Source organism: Odontomachus brunneus, unplaced genomic scaffold (assembly GCF_010583005.1).
Source record: "Odontomachus brunneus isolate Ranch 3 - 2012 unplaced genomic scaffold, Obru_v1 Obru_scaffold_080, whole genome shotgun sequence".
Taxonomy (NCBI): Eukaryota; Metazoa; Arthropoda; class Insecta; order Hymenoptera; family Formicidae; genus Odontomachus; species Odontomachus brunneus.
This window is the reverse complement of record NW_022639530.1, coordinates 1,552,609-1,572,706: the sequence shown is the minus strand read 5'-3', so window position 1 is coordinate 1,572,706 and position 20,098 is coordinate 1,552,609. Positions and strand designations below refer to the sequence as shown.

General features: G+C 37.7%; 1 protein-coding gene across 2 annotated transcripts in view; it reads right to left on the bottom strand.

The window, feature by feature from the left end:
- Nucleotides 1–429: 429 nt before the first annotated feature.
- The window catches only part of LOC116847562 (protein O-mannosyl-transferase TMTC1-like), a 240,500-nt gene continuing 220,831 nt past the window's right edge, over nt 430–20,098 (bottom strand). Inside the window, exons 14-15 of one of the 2 annotated variants that reach the window (XM_032822660.1) lie at nt 7,303–7,432; nt 430–5,269 (exon numbers count right to left, since the gene is read on the bottom strand). In XM_032822660.1, coding sequence (XP_032678551.1) covers nt 5,084–5,269; nt 7,303–7,432 — 316 coding nt within the window. In that variant the 3' untranslated portion in view covers nt 430–5,083. Of the gene's footprint in view, nt 5,270–6,957; nt 7,433–20,098 lie in introns of those variants that run through there. The other variant, XM_032822659.1, reaches the window with a different exon arrangement.

Here is a 20,098-nt window from a genome sequence, read left to right as displayed (position 1 = left end):
GGCTGAAGTTTGTCGACCTATTCTTGCCGCGTTCGTGGGAGGAAGGGCGATCTGTAAATTTGCCGTAGCCTGGTCGACGAGACCGCAATTTTGGCCGAGCGACCATAATTAAACGAGGGAAAACTGGATAATTGATTAGGTATAGGTAGCTTAGGATCGCGCCAATATTGGCAATGACCGGATACTGGTGCATAAATCAAACGTATGTATACCGGGTATATGTATATAAACATACATTTTATTATGATAATTTATAATTGCTGTATTCACAATGAGTATGAGTAATAATAACGTATTGTAATTAGATATACAAACTGGTCTATTGGATAGTAACCTAGACTAATCAATCGCGGCTAATTATGCACGGCCCACATACAATTTTCGAAACGGAATTTCCGTACCTGTGTGACGTGAATTCTTTTTTTTTTCCAATTTTGTACCCCCTTTTTAACGTTTTTCGTTCTCGCGTTCGAACAAATCGACACAACGCTAAACTCTCGTCGAAACGCTCTCTACAGTCAGTCTCGTACGCACGATGATAATGCTAATCAGCGCCACTGGACTTGTCGTCGATCGACCCAAACAGCCTTTTGAGAAAAATATCGCCACGTATGGCAGGAACGAAATCGATCGTAATTGAATCCCACAGTCGCTGGAGTTTATTCTCATGAAAAATACGTGGTTCAATTCCTGCAGCTATGCGAATCGGAAATCATACTCAGGAAGTGACACCTGTCCAATCATTTTCCACGTTCGGCCATTACGTAATATCACAAAATTGTCTTCACTAATATAGCAGAATAGACGTTATCTGTCACGAATAATGTAATTCGTCATATGCGCAGCTATACGCTATACCTCGAGGAATTTATAATGAAATGTGGGTGGTGCTAGATGTTGTTCATTTTTCCGTTAAAACTGGGGCGAGGGGAGGACGTCTAAGGCTTAAATGTACGAAAAATAGAATGCCAGCTCACTTCCGTATATTATATTAAACGCGTTAGCTTCCATTATTTTGTATCTTACCTTAATTAATGAGCAACTCCTACGATCTCCTATTTTAATAGCTTCATCCGAATGGTTCCGAGGAGAAGCTTGATTTTTCCGCTCTTACAAACGATGGTAATGTGCCTGCACGAAATTTGCGCGATTCTGATTAACGTTGAGCGCGAAATTCAACGTATAATTTCGTTATGTACACAAGCTTTATTAACAAAATTAAATTAAAACACTTTTTCGATTCAAACAATTGTCGGATAATTATTCAGTTTAGAAGAGTCAGCTCCAATGATCTCTTAATCTTGATATATGTCGTTGAGATTATTTTACTGAATAACCTTCACAAAAGGTTTTAGCCGTCACTTATTTATTGAAAAAATTATAAACAAAAGAAGTTTCATAAGCAGTATGTAGTAATAGTCATAAACAGATGTAGTTTTTCGATACTTTGTATACATTAAAAAATAGGTAGTGTTGCGAGTTTATGAAAAGTCGATGCGTGCATATAAAACAATACGCATAAATGCGTGAAGAAGGGGCGGAGCCATGTAGTTTTTATATACTCATTGATTTTATGTATCCATTGTAATACAACATAATGAACGGAAATAAAGAATACTCTGTACAATCGGTCCTAAACACAACACGACTACATAGTACTAAAGATTACTGTTTATATACACCTACAATCCTATCTAATATCAGAACGTTCGCGTGTAAATAAAAACTGAGGGTACTGTGATTAATATTTACATACTGCAATTCTACGTATACGGTGTCAAAAAAAGCTATGTTTTATTTATATGACTACGTTTATCAATAATTTTTTTTAATAAACGATGAGCGACGGTTAAAACTTACAGTAAGTTTCTTAGAATCATGAGTTCAACAACAATATATCAAGATCAAGCCCATTAGAGCTGACTTCCTTAGACTGAGTAACTATCTTAGATTGAGCTAATGTAAAATTACATACAGGATATCTGATGCAAGGTGCATCACGTGTATAAGTAGAATAAGTCAAACTGAACAAAAGATTTCTCTGTCATTTTCCAAACAAATGTAAAATTTAGAGATATTAATGAAAAAATGACAAACCAATGCGTGCAATGTCGTGGAATGAACCTTATCTTATCGAAAATAGCTGAGGCGTCTCTTAGCAACATACGTACGATATGCTGGCGATATATTGAAAAACAATAATTTCCCGCATCGCTCGCGTCATTATTCCACTTTCAGATGTCAGCTGAGATAGCCACTGCTGCTAGTATTTTTTTTTCATAAATATCTCGAAATTTTACGTGATTGTGTGAGAGAAATTTTTGTTCAGTTTGACCTAATCTATTTATACAGGTGCATTGATACACCTTGCGTCAGAAACGCCCTATAATATGACTTTTATATATTAGGATACACGAAAAAATACATATTACTAAAAATATAAATATCTTGAACACAATCGATATATCGCAAGTAAATAAAACTAAAGAGGTATTTTGTTCAATGATAGACACTTTATTCAATGTTTATCACATTGGAACGAATTGTCGAAGTAAAAATGTTCGAGCTGCGAACGCCAAGCAGGAGAGTCACACAAAAGAAAGATACTGCAACCGAAAATGTAACCTCATACATATGGATGCATTGCCATTTCCATACGCCATTATAGTCTAGCGTCTCTCATTCGCGTTTCGTTGCATTTCTCCCATTATCCGCGGTATTTCGCGAAAAGTGCCACACGGCCATTGCAATCGCACATGGCCAAAATTTATTTATTCGAGTTTGTTATAACGTTATCATACGACAGTGATTTATAGTAGAGAAGTTTAATAAGCATCGCCAAACTTTCGATGTAACATTTCTGTATACAAGTATGTACATTGGTCTTCTGTTAAGTTTTGACAAGGTTTCGCGCGTACTCGTAAAGCAACGTTCGGATAATATAGGAGAGAAGAAAAAAAGATAAATAAGAAAAAGGAGAGGGAGAGAACTTTCTTCTCTCTCTCTAGATATGCGTCACGTCAACACTCTGACAGAACTGTATCTCATTTATCATGTCGGACAGTTACTAATCGTGAAAGGATCTCTCGTCTTTTCGTTCGCCTGTCAGAAACATCTGCGGTGATATTTTATTCAACTTTAATAATCCCCCCGGCACAGTTTTATTATTACGCTCGATCTATTGCCGTGTAATTTCGACGCCAATTTTCAGTTTAATTACAAGGATGAAAAAATCTGCAGTGGTATAATTAAAATACCGATCGTGCGGCTGCAAGTTTTTATGCGCGAAGTGGCCGAGCATTATACATAGCTAGCGCGAACTTTATAATGAAAATTTGTAAGTATCGAAAGAACTTTCGCGAAGTCTTCTTTACGACATACCCGCAGCGAAACGTTGCCATACCAAGCTCATCGAAGAATGTGTTTCTTTGGTATTGTTACTCTCTTTCCTTCCTTCGTTTTTTTCTGTTTCTTCTTTTTCTCTTTTTTTAATTTTTCATACAAAAGCCATACCAAACGCCGCGGATCAGCGGTACACTCATTATCCTAGTATTGGCACCGTATATTTACGTGCGTAAAATTGCGTGTCCACGAGAGAGGCACACAAAGAACGATCCGAGAAATAGTATTAAAAGTATGTACAGTACTCGTTTTATATGCACTCCGCACTACGATCATTGTCGTGGCAAAAAAAAAATAAAGTTCGGCGCCATGATTTTGTTTTTCTTTTTCGCGCGCGCAGCTCCCATTGTCGGCGTTAAGCGGCAGGAAAAATATAATGTACATCTCGATGAATGTGCCATGTTTGTCGACATCTCGATGAATGTGCTATGTTTGTTGACAATACATATCGAATGCTCTCAAGCAGACGCTTTGACAAGGAGATCGGTTTATTCTCTTTTAGCGCGAATGATATATCCATATCTATCCGTGTTAAATATTCCTCTGGAAAGTATAGTTCCGCTAATATGCACCCTCATCCCCTCTCCCGTTCCATCCTTCACACCCCATTCCGTCACCGTTCCATCTTTCACAGCCCCGTCCCGCGCCGAAACTTCTTTGTCAAAATATTTCCCGAGGAAAAGGTCCTCGATCTCTGTTGCGACGCGTTGTTTGATAAAAGACTGGATATTTTCTAATATTACGTGTACAATGGCAGCGCCGTGTTCGCGTCGCTTCTGTCGGGACAGACATCGTAAAAACGTTGAAAGCACACACGAGATACAGCGAATATTTATAGAAACACGTCATGTACTATATGTGACTATATTACCAATTACGATTATATCACGTTTCGAAACTATAGATAGACGTGCGCCGGAACGTAGTTCGCAGCTCGGCATCTCGTACCTTTCTTTCCGTCGTTGCGTTTGATCGACGCGCGAGGAACGGCTCTCTCGCGTGGTCGTCCCGTCGCACATGCTTAACCGCTCGAATCTCCCTTGGTCCTCTCTCGTTGAAGTGTGATCCTTACCCGACGAATTCAAAAGTGGCAAAATAATTTCGTGTGTAATTCAATTCTGGCATACGATTTTCACCCGTCGCGCGCATCGCTGCTCGTCCTGGTGTGAGTGAATCCATGCTGGATTCGATAATGCGTTCACGCCGAATCCACCTTCGCGATCCATAGTCTCAGAACTACTTGCGCGGCAGTCAATTATTTTCGCTTTTTCCACGATTTTGTCTCCGGAAGAGATCGTAACTCGCGCACGTCGCAATGCAAGGACACACACACCAATGATACCAACGGTATCTCCACTTAGATATCGTAAATGACCCGCGAACAGGTCAGGGCGAGCTTGCACGACTCGATAGCATACAAACATGGCATACGAAAAATATTCAGGCATTCCACTATAGTAGAACTGTCTCTCTTCTTCCCTCTCTCTTTCTCTCTCTCTCTCTCTCATACATACATATACTCAACATACACATACATTCTTTCTCTCCCTTTCTTCGTCACTGACGATCGCTTCGTCACGGACGAAGCTCTGCGGAGCATTCCTCCTCTTCATCTCACACGGCCCGTGGTTGTCAGTTGGCGAACGAGCAGGAGGTAGACCCGTTCCCCGATTTGCTCGGACTAAAGTGTCTCCAGTAGATTCTGCACGAGTAGGGCGGGCGCAGTTACGCGCGCCTTACCTTTTCTCGGCTGTCTGCAAGCGCGCACGTTGCAACGCGGCGCCCGTTGCAGCTGCTCCGACTTGTTGCTGTCTTGTTCGAGCTGCACCGATACACTGGCTACGCGGGGCCTCGAACATCCATTCTCCTGCAACAGAGAATTGGCCGATGCTCGAGCGGAATGCTGCGCGACCCCCGTGATTTGTCGGATTATGCACATTGCACACCGGGCGTTACATACTGGGGCGCGCTATACGCGGCTCTGTGCGACTTATCCCGCGAATTATCTCGTGAATGCGGGAAACGCGAGTTTACGTCTCTCTCGACATGAAGAAAGCAAATACTGATTATAACGCAACGTCGATGATAGAATCCCGTAGTGTGCAGTCGCAAAAGTTAAATAGTTAATGGCGACGAACAAGCGCGTTAATTAATTAGTGCCATCGTCTTTGAATCGCGATGTGATGGTATTAAAACAGCGAATATCAGTTTGAACGGCGGGAGCCTCGAGTTTCTATCAAATGCAGTTTCAGAATTATGAAACTTCAGCGCGGAGTTTACTTGCTGGCGCACGTCATGTTTTCCGCCGTGACTGATGTTGCTTGCTTGCGCGCGTAACACGTAATATATAGACGCCCATGACAATATCTGTTTGCAGTTCTGCTTTTTGACATGAATGAAAATTGGCATGTGACTAAACGAATATTACATATAATGTTTACGTACAGGATTTGCGACGTTAACGGGGAGACTGTTGATGCCTCGACATTTCCTCTTTCGCGGAGGAAAAATTAATTAATAATAAAATTAATTAATAAATCTGAACTCTTCAGAGAGAGCTATTTTGGCCAAAATTAAGGTCGCGAGTTCTGGATCAGTATAGAAAAATGTACGCGTGAGCACTACGATTAAAGCGCTTCAAGTGTAAAATCAGAATGAAGAAACTTGCGGCAATTCCACGCCATGCCATATTATGATAATTGGGAGTGATCGAATTTAATTATTTGTGCATTTCTTTACGCGCGTATCTTTTAAATGTAGAAAAGTAGGCTGCATTTTTCCACTCGCGTGATTTTACAAAGATACGCGACTATCTACAAAGTTGGCTCATGAATGTTCCAACAAAAGGCTACCCCTTGCGATTATTATCAGCGTGCACGTGATAATTATAAAAGTGACTTAATCCGAGTAAAATGGTAGGAGGACAATGTGTGCTCAAGTGCACAAGTTTTTACGACTTAAATCTTTAATGAGTGGAACGAGTCGTGCCCGAACCAACTAAGTTGCCACGAGAACGAGACCGGAATGAAAAATGAGAGACGCGCGCGCGCGAAGGGAGATTTATACATATAGTGTCCCAGACTCTTCTCCGCAATTTTTATAAGAACATAGAACGGATTGAGGTGAACATAAAAATTCCTCATCGTTTTGCGATATTCGCAATAACAGTCGAGATATTAATTAAAAAAGATTAGTAAATAATCACGCGCGAAATGAGCTGCAGTGACGATGTGTGCTGTTGTGTGCTTGTATATTAAGTCAAATTGAACAAAAAAATCCTTTATCATTTTACAAATAACCACGTAGATTTTTAGCTATAAATGAAAGAAAATTGTTACACGATTGTGTACGCTAATGCACAAATCTTTTTTAATTAATATCTAAAAATCTATGTGATTTAAAAACACAATGGTAAGACTTTTTTATTCAGTTTCATCTAATGAATAAATACACAACGGCAGACGGCGCCATTACAGCTCATCTACCATATCGCGCGTGATCATTCACTCTAATCTTCTTTAATTAATTTCGAGATTTACTGCAGAACAGGGACTTTTATGTTCACCTCAATCTGTTCTACGTTCCTACAAAAATTGCAGATAGAAGTCTGGGTAACCCTGTATATATGTGTATTCAATTCAATTATGGTGATACGACGTAACCAAAGAATCTTAATCAATCTCGCGAGCAAATTTAAGGAAACAATAAAGGCTGTTTTGATCGCGTATCATATCGTATCAGTAATAACTTTTGAGATCTTCTACGCTGATAAGTACGAATAAATTGCTGTAAGGAGCCAGCGGATTGCAGCGGCAGAAATGGTAAACCAAATCCGTTAAATTTCGCAACTGTACACGCGACTTCGTGCTCTGTGCTCGTGAATTGTCCAAAATTACTAACCGATATACAGAGATTCCGCTGATGCTGATGAGCTCGTTGACGAGACTCGCTTTGTAGCTCCCACGCACGAATATACAGATCGCCACGATAGATGAAGCCTCCTCGTTTCGCTCGCAACATCAAATGCCATCTGAAACAGAGAAAAAAATAAAATGTCGCATTGTTTGCGCGTCGTGATCGATTGGTTTTCACTTCGTGCCGTTTCCATCGCGCGTATAAATGCACGCTACGAGAAGCAACAAATTCTTATGGAAATATTTCCATAACGATCAAGAAACGTCTCCCTCTTTCTCTCCTTCTCTCTTTCTCTCTCATTATTTTTCTATTGCGTTGTACTTATGCATTCTATGCATTCTCCTTTTATATGTTTTGTGTATTTTTCTTTTGCCTTTTGAATGCGTTTCCGATTTTCTTTATAATTGAATATGCTATTGTCTATGAAATAATTATTTATCATAATAGTAATATTTATTTTCCTTCAGGAAATAACTGCTTTTGTTACGAAATAATTACTTTTATTGTAAAATCTTATATGCTTTTGATATATCTACTATTTTAAATGTTTAATAACGTGCGGATTCAGGAATCTCAACATATTACAAAATACTGTAACTCTAGGGAGTGTAAACCCCCAAGGTGTTTAATAAACTTATTCTCTCTCTATTCTCTCTCTCTCTCTCTCTCTCTCTCTCTCTCTCTCTCTCTCTCTCTCTCTCGACGATTCGCCTCTCGCGCGAATTGCAGAAACAACTCGGATAACTGTTGGAGAAAAAAATAGAGACGCGTTAAAGTCGCGCGTTAAAATTCTCCGACGCTGGTGTATTTCGTTTCCGCGGCTATGAAGCAGCGCGGAGAGCGTCATCGTTCAACATCCGCTCGCACCCTCCGTAAAATAAATTCGTAAGTGACATATCCTTTTTACGCGTCACTTGCTTACTCGTCGAGTTCGTTCCTGATCTACCTGCTCTCCCGCGTTCTCGGGCGCCGTGTTTATGAGCCGTAAAAGAGGAAAAACAGGGGAAGTTGGTAGACGAGAGTGATACAAAGGTGCGCGACCCTATATCCATCGATATATATTTGATTTGTGAGGAGTATCTTATAGGCGCGCGCTCGGCGCTTTCTCGCTATAAAATATCCACATAAAATCACATTCGCTACATTACCACCTTATCGTTCAATCCGGTTTGTAATCGTTCATTGAAAGAACCGCTTGTGCACATCAGTCAATCGCGTTCGTTATGTTCATATTAAAGTAAAAGTATCAATGTCTGCACAGAAAATATACAGAGTGTCTAGTAACTCACAGAGGAGCTATGGTATATAGGTACGTTACGTCAAACTGAGTCAAAAATTCCTCTACTATTCTGCGAATAAGTATGCAAAATTTTGAGTTATTTAGCAAAGAAGATTCATGAATGATTACGCGCTATATGGTAGATACTCTGTGTTGGCGACATCTGCCGTTGATTGCTTGTATATCAGGTCAAACTGAACAAAACAGTCTTTCTATCATTTTCCAAATGATCGCGTACATATTTAGTTATTAATTAAAGAAGATTAGTGTACAGTTATGCACAATAATGCATCAATCTTCTTTAATTAATAACTAGATATCTATGTGACCATTTGAAAAATAGTAGGATTTTTTTGTTCAATTTGACTTAATATACAGGCATACAGTAGTAAACGTTGCCATCACAGCTCATCTATCGTATGACACGTGATCATTTACGAATCTTCTTTAATCAATAACTCAAAATTTTACGTGGTTGTTCGCAAAATAGAGGAATCTTTTGTTCTGTTTGACCTAATTTATCTGTACATCGCGAGTTACCTTCTCCGTGAGTTACCGGACACTCTATATACTGCATTCAAATAAATATTAGTTGCTTCAAGTAGTTCATAAGTTTATATATTTGCAAGTCTATCATAAATTTATTATAAGCATCAAATTTATTCAAAACACATTCTGAATCCTAACAAATTCAGCGTTGCAATCTAAAATGTTGAAAAACATTAAATGAAAACAGAAATTTGTTTTACATCGACAGTCAAGATGATTTTGATTTTTCTTCGACCACTTCTCGGCCTTCTTTGAATGCTTTGTATCACTCATATGCTCGTGTTTTCGATAAAGCTGACTCACCGTAGGCCTTTCTTAACATTTTCAACGATTCAGCACAAGAAATTTCGTTGGCAACACAAAATTTGAGGCAAACTCTTTGTTCGATATTTTTATCCATTTTAAAAATCGCAGAGTACACTTGAGATCGACTAACAAAACCAATAGCTGTAAACAAACTGGTCGACAGATAACATCAAAACTTTACGTCACAATTAGGTACATTGGTATCAACTTACAGCAAAAAATTTGTTGTCATACCTTTTACGCGGGCTTCTGAAATAAATAATTCCCGGTATTTATTTGACAGAATGTATATATGCTGTTGCACATTATACGCATTTTCAGTTTTGTTTAATTTTATTTAAGACTTATATTTTATGTTTTATTAAATATAATTATATAATTTTATGTTTTAGATTAAACGTTTTAGATTAAACGATTCGTATTATTCTTATTATTCGTATTATTCGTATTATTCATATTTATGCCGTTACGCATTATGTGCATTTTCAGTTAAATTTTCAGTTTAGTTTAATTTTATTTTATATGTCGTGTTTAATGTTAAATGTAATTACATAATTTTATGTTTTAGATTGAATACTATTCGTACTACCTGTTTATGCAAAGAATAAAATAAGTTTTAAACTGCCATCACTTTATTTTGATACGTGGCATATTACTTATATGGTTGGGTAATACGCCACTTAGCAACATTTCCGTATTTCTCCGTTTTCAATAAACAATAAAAATATTCCAAATCATATGTGAGTTAAAGATAAAAGATGGAAGAAGATTATATATAAATAAAAATACTTCAAAGAAAAACATATATAAGAAAAATATTACATTTTTTTAAGTATAGCATATTCCCCTCAATTACTCTACATATATTCTGTGTTGAAAGTTTAAATACTGGTATTTAAAGACCAAAGTGATAGTAACGTCCAGAATTAGGTCTAAGTATTCGTACTTTTACTTTCCTATGTTGATACGAAGCATTGATCCGAAACATATTTGAAGAAGCGTATCGATGAAATACCGTAATCTTATCTGCAATAACTTCTTCGCGTATTATTTCGCGTAATATCGAAAAGGAATGTACACCTTCGATTTTGCACGTGGAAACTGCATGTCGTAATTATAAGCCGATAGACGACGCTCTAGATCGCGGCCAAATGAATCTTGTAGTGTCAAAGTGAACGTTGTATTGTCCCGGCCGCACATTCAGTCAGCCGAATAATCCTGATCGTTATCAAGGCCGTAACATTTACGCGGACGCAGTTAGAGCAGATTCGAGGCATTGACAATACCGGCGTTTTCGTGCCGGTTAATCGAACGCGTGCCTATGTATATCGAATAGCTTCACCCCTCATCCACTATCAATGCCGATATCGATTCGCGCCAGCGACAACGTTGACGTTCGGCCGGTCCGAACCGACTGTAATCGCGACGTGACTTAGCAATCTCACGTGTCTCCGAGCACATCGGGTTAGCTCGAAATCGCGCGCGATCGATGGCTCATCCTGCCGTGAGGCAGCGACATGCAGTCGCTGTGGCACGACTGTTACGGTCTAAATAATATCAAAATAAAAACGACAGTCGAAGCGGATCTCGTCAATTGTTGAAAAATTCAAGAAGCGTATATATCGACATTGTCAAACAAGTTGAAAGAGGCATAAGATAAAAGTAGCAATTCTTGGACATGTACAGAGAAAGGATTACATATATGCCTCACCATTCCTTAGCCAATCGAGAGTTACTAAAAATTTTTGACCTAATTCGACCGCATTCGTTTCTAGATAGTCAAGACTTGTGACTGTTAAATGTTGCCGAAGAAACGGCAACGATGAGTTCTATTAATTAGTCCCATTAATTTATATTTAATATCTAATTACAACACGATATTACTTACAGATTAAATAATAAATAATATCCAGTCACACGTAGAAGTATATTTATTATATTTCTCAAACAGGTTATGCCTGCAATATTCTCTTGTGAGAATATTGCAGTACTTATTTTTAAACTATATCTTTTCAGGAGCTATAAAATAGTGTTTTTATCGTTATCCATGTTTTAAGATTATGTTACCACTAATAATGTCACAATTATGCCCAACACGTGAACAGATAACCGCAATTATAAATGCAAATAAAATATCAAGCTGTCCAAATGTCATAGCTGCTTGACATCGTTGCAGTTTCTTCGAATAAGTTCAATAGTCACAATCCTTGACTACCTAGAAACGAATGTATTGGATAAAAAATGATTAGTAACTTTCGATTAAGACACATATGGCTAGGGAATGACTAGACATAAATGCAATCCTCTGTATCTAATCCTGCATATAGAAAAATGCATATTACATTCAAGTCAATATTACTTGTCTCAAATATTTCATAAGTTTATACATCCGCAAATCTATCAAAACTTTGCTATAAGCCCCATTAAATTTATTCAAAGTATATTCTAAGTTTATTTCTCAATGAGTTTAGCATTTTAATCGAGAATATTAAAGTAAAACAAAAATTTGGTTTACTTCTTACACAGAGTCAAGCCAACTTTTCTTCAATAAGGTTTTATAATATTCTTGTAAAGAGAATAAATTCTTGTTTTGAGCACACTATAATGAACTTTTCTTAAATTTGTGATTAGTATATTTTATGTATATTTTTTAAGACTATTATAAAAAAATATTTATTGTCGAAAATTAATATTTCTTAAAATAACTAAAATAAACTGAATAATTGTTCTTTTAACAATAATTTAATAATAATTGCTCTTTTAACAATGGAATCACATTATTTCGTGTGGATATTCTTATTGTTTTGATCTTCATACAAATACCAATATTTAAACTTTCAACAAAATACACACACGCATATATATATTTTTTTTGTGCAGAAAGAAGCGATAACTTTGCCTAACTCAAATATCCCCACTATTGCAAATAATACCGGAAAATGATACAAAAAAGTGTTATGGTTCCGAACGAAACATAACGTAAAGATCATAATTTTTTATAAGTGAAGGGATTCACCGTCATTTTGAATTTTTTACATGAAATTATATAACTTTTCTAATACAAGTCGATTTCTTTAATTAAATACATCAGAATTTTGTTTGAGATATTTTTATATTTTTTTATAATAATCGATTTTACTCGTTATTCTACGTACTAAAGTATCAAGGTGAGATTGTCGAAAAATGAATTATATTTACGAGATATTTTATATCTTACGTTGGAAAGTATTAGAATAAAAAATAGAAGGTATTTAGGAAAATATTCACTATTCGATGATTTTATCATTGTACTAGTATTTTTATACGAATGTGATCAGAGGAATTGATTTATGATAAAAAAATCATATATCATTTAAAACATTTAAAATGATCTTGAAATCTACAAATTTCCATTTACAAAAAAATCTTTAGCATTTTATCACGTCTTCTTCGAAAGCATAAAATGTTTGTAGGCATTACCTTTTTATATTGTTTGCAATTGTGGAGTTATTTGTCATAACAGAATTATTGCCCTATTCTGTGTATGTATGTATATATATGTATGTGTATAAGATTAAAAGTTCAAATATTAATATAAATAAATATATAAATAGTGTTTGAAAGCTAAAACAATAAAAATATCCACACAAAAAAAATATTATTAAACTAGAAAAACAATTACTCAGTTTACTTTTTTGTTTTAAGTAATATTTATCTTGTTTAGATTGTTTTAATTAGGGCATAGATAGGCAGAGTCATTGCCTCACACTGTACATACACATATATATTTTACGTTGCAAGTTAAGATATTCGTATTTAAAGACCAAAATAATAAGAATAGTCAAGATTAGGTATGTCTAGGCGGATTGGTACTTTTACTTTAATTCTAATTAGCTAAATTTTTGACATTCTGCAAATATGAAATTAAATTAAAGTAATGTAATATTTTGTCCAATAAAAACTAATCGCAGGATTCAGTTTGCATGATTAATTTTTCATGTCTTGCAATATATTGCACGCTTAATGTCATTCAATAATGAAAGGATGCGTACTTATCAAATAAAATTTAGAAAAGAACATGATACAAGAGGTCGATCAAGCGATTTTAAAATTGTTTAACGTACGTAAGAACAAGGAAAATCCTGGTGCATAAAATAGATCGCAAGATATTATTCCGAAATGAAAAATTAATAACGCAAATTAAATCTTGCAACTGGCTTTTATTGTGTGTGTGTGTGTGTGTGTGTGTGTGTGGCCATAATATTGCATTACATTAATTTAGTCGAACAATTTCAAAGCCATATTTTTAAATATGTGCTGAGAGAAATTATCAGATAAAAAATTAACAAACGAATATTTCCGATTTAATTTTTATACCCGATCAGGATATTCGATTAAATTTAATCGGATATTTCCGATCATAATAGCATTTTATCAGATAAACTGATCAAAAAATTATGAACCGATATTTCTCATCGGATATTTCCTGATCTAATACAAAAATTCATCGATATTCTGATCGGAAATATATGTAATTTTTTATCGGATAATTTCTAGAATTATTTTCTTTTTTACGATTAAAGAGATGACTCCTGCGTGTTTACAGAGTCAAGATACAGAAATAATCGCTGAAATAACGTAGTTTATGTATATTTTCGCCCAGTAGGTTCAAGAATTAAAGTTGTAACAGAATTAAAGTTTTGCGGCGAGCGCATTGTTAAGCCAGCCGCGAGCCTTGTGCCTCGCGCGTGAAATAAACTCCAGCTCAACCGTGGTTGTAACGAAGTGGTAACGCTCGGCTGCCACTGGTCATATCGGCCGTTTGGTGGTTCACCGATAGACCGGATGAAACACGGTGCTCCATGAATTATAAAATCGCTATTTACGGCGGAAGATAGAGTCCGTGTCGGAACAACGAGCGGTCGCGCGCGCGCGTCGAAACGCCGGTGTAATATCGCATCCTGCCCCGTGGAAACGATAGTGGCAAAGGTTGATTTAAAATTATTGCGACACACGCGCGTTCTCCTTTCCCGCGTTCAAACGCGTCCGTCGAGCTGTTGTCGCGGGGTCGCGCGAGCCGCGTTCGCGACCACCGGGTCGTTCGCCGCGACGATCGTGACGATGCATCATGGTGGTGGTGGTGGTGGTGGTGGTGATGGTAGTAGTAGTAGTAGCGGCGGTGGTAGCGTGGTGGTCGCGATCGCCGACGGAACTGGCGACACGAACCACCCCTTTCATCCCGCGCTTATCGTGAGTGTTAAATTTCGGAAGAAAAAAAGAAATATTTGTGCGAGTGCGAACGCGCACGGTGCATTCCAGCGGCCACCGAATCTGCAGGAATACAGGTAGCGTCGGTAAATTCTCGATTTATCAGCTCGTCGAGCGCTTAACGCAACGGCGACGACGTTATCGCGCTCGTGGCATTATCCCCCGCGTACACTGGCTTTTCTCTGAATTTATATGTTCGATAGGGGAAAAGGGGGAGCGGCGCTTCGACGCTTTGCGCTGTAACCGTTCGAGCCATTCGATCGACTTTCGCGCTGACCTTTATTTCAGATGTTACTCCAGACGAGCACCGCGATTTCGCGCCGCGAACACGTCCGTTCGACTCTCCGGCGGAAATTGCTCGAGTTACGCTCGAGCCCGATAATAACGCGATACGCGGAATTTCGCGGAATTTTTCAGTGCTAATTAATATGCCAATAAATATTTATCTCGAGGCGTGTGCGCTGCCCGTGTGCGGTCTCGAAATGATTCGGCACGATTTAATGATAGGAAAACAGGGAAATTTAATCGATAAACGGCGGCCCCGCGCCGTTCCAAAATTATTTTCATGCGGACGCATACTTTCGACGCTCGCCGCGCGTGACTCTGCATTTTGCAATAATTTGGCCAATGTTTCGGAAATTGGACATTTGGACGATCCTTTAAATGAAATGGAAACGCATCGGACGGAAAACATTAACGAAACGATTTCACATGCGATGATCAAACGGTTAGCGTAGTTGCAGAGAAAACGCACGCTGCACTTCTAAAACATGACAATAATAAACGGTATTTTCAGCGAGCATATATTTCCCCCCTTCCTCTCTCTTTCTCTCCCCCTCTCTCTCTCTCTCTCTCTCTCTCTCTCTCTCTCTTTCTCTCTATCGAATAACAGACGTGTTTAATTAAATTTCCCGCTGCTAATCGAACTATAAAAAGCCACTGACTGCACTTAAACCAAAATAATTAATAAACAACCGGGAGTTTCGACGTATTTATTACAATACGCTTATTTATTAGCCATTGCTGGGCATTTTTGCGTAAGAACAAAATCATATTTATGTCATTATCAAATTAACGTGGCGCGAAGGATATTACACAAACGCGTATCGGTTTATAAATTACTAAATATGTTTATATGTATTCTTATCGTGCCACAAACGCGTACCCTAACAATGAATGAATACAAAAATATGACACCAAGAGGAGAAACGATTATAGCCAGCGGCTCCATTTCTCATCTTTTCTACAATGTTCACCATTAAGCACGAACACCCTATGGAGCATAGCTCCATTGTTAACGACAATGTAGTGGAAAGAGCTTCGTCAATGGCTGAGAAAATTGCGTCTGGAGAATGTAGCGAAGCCTTATTTCAACAAGAAACGTCTCGATCACGTGGCGTAAGCATATTTCATGAAGCATAATAGAGTAGCTTTTTCCAATTTCCTCTTTGTCTTTTATTGCTGTCGTGAGTCATACGGTGATTCTGTCTGTGACCTTCCCCGAGAGTAAAATATTATGTATAATAATGTGTATATATATATATATATATATATATATATATATATATATATATATATACACATCATGCAGGGTGTAAAGGTATTACAGGCTGTTATTTTTAAAACTGTTATAATTATCTATTATTTTTTAAATTAAATATGAATTTTTTGTTCTTTATCAACTGTTTGATATCAAAAGTAACATTATTTAATGAAGTTAATTTTTTTCTAAATGGAGTCGTTAATATAAATTGAAGGACATTTTGATTTGTTAATTCTTCTCTCTTCTTTCTCTTCTCTCTCTCTCTCTCTCTCTCTCTCTCTCTCTCTCTCTCTCTCTCTCTCTCTCTCTCTCTCTCTCTCTCTCTCTCTCTCTCTCTCTCTCTCTCTCTCTCTCTCTCTCTCTCTCTCTCTCTCTCTCTCTCTCTCTCTCTCTCTTCTTCTTCTTCTTCTTCTATGAACATAATAAACTGTAACACTTTTAACGTTACATCTTGCATAATTATATATGGCTGACATTTAGAAAATTTAGCGCAATATATATATATATATATATATATATATATATATATATAGCCATACATAAATTATATATATAATTACATATGTTCGTAGGGGAAAAACTGTTTTTGAATCGGAAAGGAAAAATGGTTTTCATTCGATCAAAAGTCGACATCATAAGTTATCATAAATATAAGCATTACTTCAATTATATTTGTACAACAGTTTTTTCGTTGCGAACATATATATTTATATGTGGCCAGGGTGGCCCACGTAAAATATGACAATTCAAAAATTCGAAAAATATTTGTCATATTAAAAAAAATTATTTATGAGGAATTATTATATATTCGATGAATCTTTCTAACAATGTAAACAAAAATTCGCTTCTGCTTCTCTTTCAAGTGGGAATAACTTCGTAATTTGAAATGCAACCTCCTATAAAATATTACATATTTGGATTTTACGGGAAAAAACAAGTAAATTTTATCTGGAAAATTTTTATGAAAAGTGCTTCTATCAAAAGTTATAAATACTTAAACTTTAAAGTAGAATATATAATGTGATAAAACAATAAATTAAATAGAAGACTTCATAGTTTTTCTGTTTCTTTTTTTATTTTATTAAGAAACAAAAAAAGATCCAAATATGAAACATTTTATAGGAAGTTTCATTTGAAATCGCGAAATTACTTTCCGCCCCCTTTCAAAGAGAAGCGAGGACGAATTTTTGTTTACAATTTCGAAAGACCCTTCGAATATATGAAACTTTCTCATAAACAACTTTTTGATACGACAAATATTTTTAAAGTTTTTGTCACTTTACGTGGGCCTATATGATTGACTTTATTGTACCAAATTTTATACATGGTCATTTTTTCTCGGGTTTTTTATTCTATCATAGTTAGTGAGATTTAATTTTCGCAAATAATGCAAATTGCGTTATTTGGCAGAATTAAGAATGCCTCAGGAATACGTATTACCGTGTGATCGTCTACCCAAATATGTTGCAAGAATGTTCAAGAGCGGTGAGCACAATTCCAGAAAAATGGTGCAAAAGATATGACGCTTTTGTTCGCATCTTATACTACTTCGTTTTCAGAGCGTCACATGTCCAGCTCCCGCGATGGTTTCAGTGTCAATATAATATTGCACGTCTCTGTGGAAACGGACGTAGAGGAGATATTCGATATTGAGCTACGTGCCGATCGCGACACTTAATTACTTCAGTTCGAAAGTGGTGTGTCTCCGGGCGAGGCACAAATGAAACCGTGACCCAATCAACGAAAACCACTGGCGATTTATGAGAGATTAATCCGTTCTACGCCGAGTTGAAACTCGGAAACAGCAGGAGTATGCTTCGGTTTGGCTTTAAATAAATGAAACGTGAAGCACGCTCTCGCGCGCCATTGAAAGTTAGCGGAAGAATCTTCCTTCTACGCGAACAGTCACGACGCGCGATTCAAAATAATATAATTAAAACAAGGTCAAACGTCGGCGTTTACCGGCGTTGGACAACGCTATTCAGAGTTTGCCTCGTTTATTGACGAACAAGAGTGCTTCAAATGATATAATTCTCTCTTATATGAGGCACACGCGCCGACCGCTTCTGAATGGGGCGTTGAGTAACAAATGAGCTACGCGCTTCTCTCGGTGAATGATTCATACCGCGAATAAGTTAAATATAGCGCGCACACGGAGTGTGTATCGTAAATTGATCGGTACGCGATAAAATATGATAAATTTACGGTAATCAGAGATATCTGAGAGTAATTATGTAGGGCGGAATTATATTGTCGACTCAAAATTTATCTCAATGTCGTAAATTCGCGGGGACACGAGAATGCGATATATACGTATACACAGGGTATTCTTTTTCTTCGCAATTTTCAGATGAACATAAAAGTCTCATACCGTTTTGCGATGTTCGCTATAATAGAGATATTAATTAAAAAAGATTAGTGAATGATCACGCGCGATGTGTTAGATGTGCAATAGTGACGACGTGTGCTGTTGCATGCTTATACATTAGATCAAACTGAAGAAAAAAATTTATTTTGCAAATAACCACATTGATTTTTAGATATTAATTACAGAAGATTATTGGGAAAAATCGTACAAACATTTTCTTTAATTAATAATTAGAATAATATTAATAATTAAAAATCTACATGATTATTTACAAAATAATAGAGAAATTTTTTGTCCGACCTAATGTATAAGTATACAATGGCAGGCAGCACCACAGCTCATCTACCATATTGCGCATGATTATTCACCAATCTTTTCTTATTAATATCTCTAAATTTATTACAAATATCGAAAAACAATATGGGACTCCTACGTTCACCTCAATCCGTTCTACTTATCCACAAAAATTGCGAAGGAGAGTCTGGAACACTCTGTATAATGTTGTTCAAATATCCGAAATAATTCTTTCGTTGCGCGAGAGATTTACAAGAGAACGTTACTCGTTTGGCGTTTCTATGTCCGTGCGCGAAACCTCCCGATCCTTCGTGTAAGTCTACATTACACAGCAACGATAATTATCGCGTTCTCGTATTTGATTGCGCGCGAAACCGTAATCTGCTCTGATAGCGGAATCTGCGAAGCTCCCGAGTTCTCTCGAGCTTTCCTTCGACTGCTATACGCAGCTATGGATTTTACGCCCTTCGCGCGCCACACCGACACGTTACGGACTGCGGGGAGATTTATATTTGCATTTAAAATCCGGGCGATGCGCCACATCTGTCAAACGATGCATATTGAAATTTCGCGTGTGGTAGCGACACGAAGTGGGAGAAAGAGATGGGGCGAGAGAGGATGAGAGAGAAAGAGAGAGAGAGAGAAAGTGGTTCTCGGCCGCCTGTCCGCCGGCGCCTCTCCGGGCGTTGTTTCTCCAAAATTTCACCCCCTCTCGACCCGCTGCTTCTACAACCCCCGTGCCACGCCTACATGCCTGTCCCTGGGTCTGCAAAACTCGTATACGCTCGGACGATTCACCAGCGTGCCGCGGCTCTTCGTCGCTGAGCGAGAGAGAACCATCGAGTGAGCGCCGGCTGCAAAAACAGCGCGAATCGTCGCTGGCAAATTTACCGTGCGTGTTTTATAGGTACTATTTGCACACACACAAATACACACACACATATACACACGCACGCACGCACGGAGCGTGGCGCGGGAGGATTACAGTGCGAGGGTGGAAAAATGGGTGACGGGGCGGTGGTGGTCGCAGTGAAAACACGGGGACTCGGCTTGCGCACCCGTTATCGTATAATCTACGTGTGTACGTAGACGCGGCACGTAGAGGAACGCGCTCGCACTGGTACGACGTAGGGAGTACGAGCGGAAGCGAGACCGAGACAGAGAGAACGAGAGAGAGAGAAAGAGAGAGAGGGGG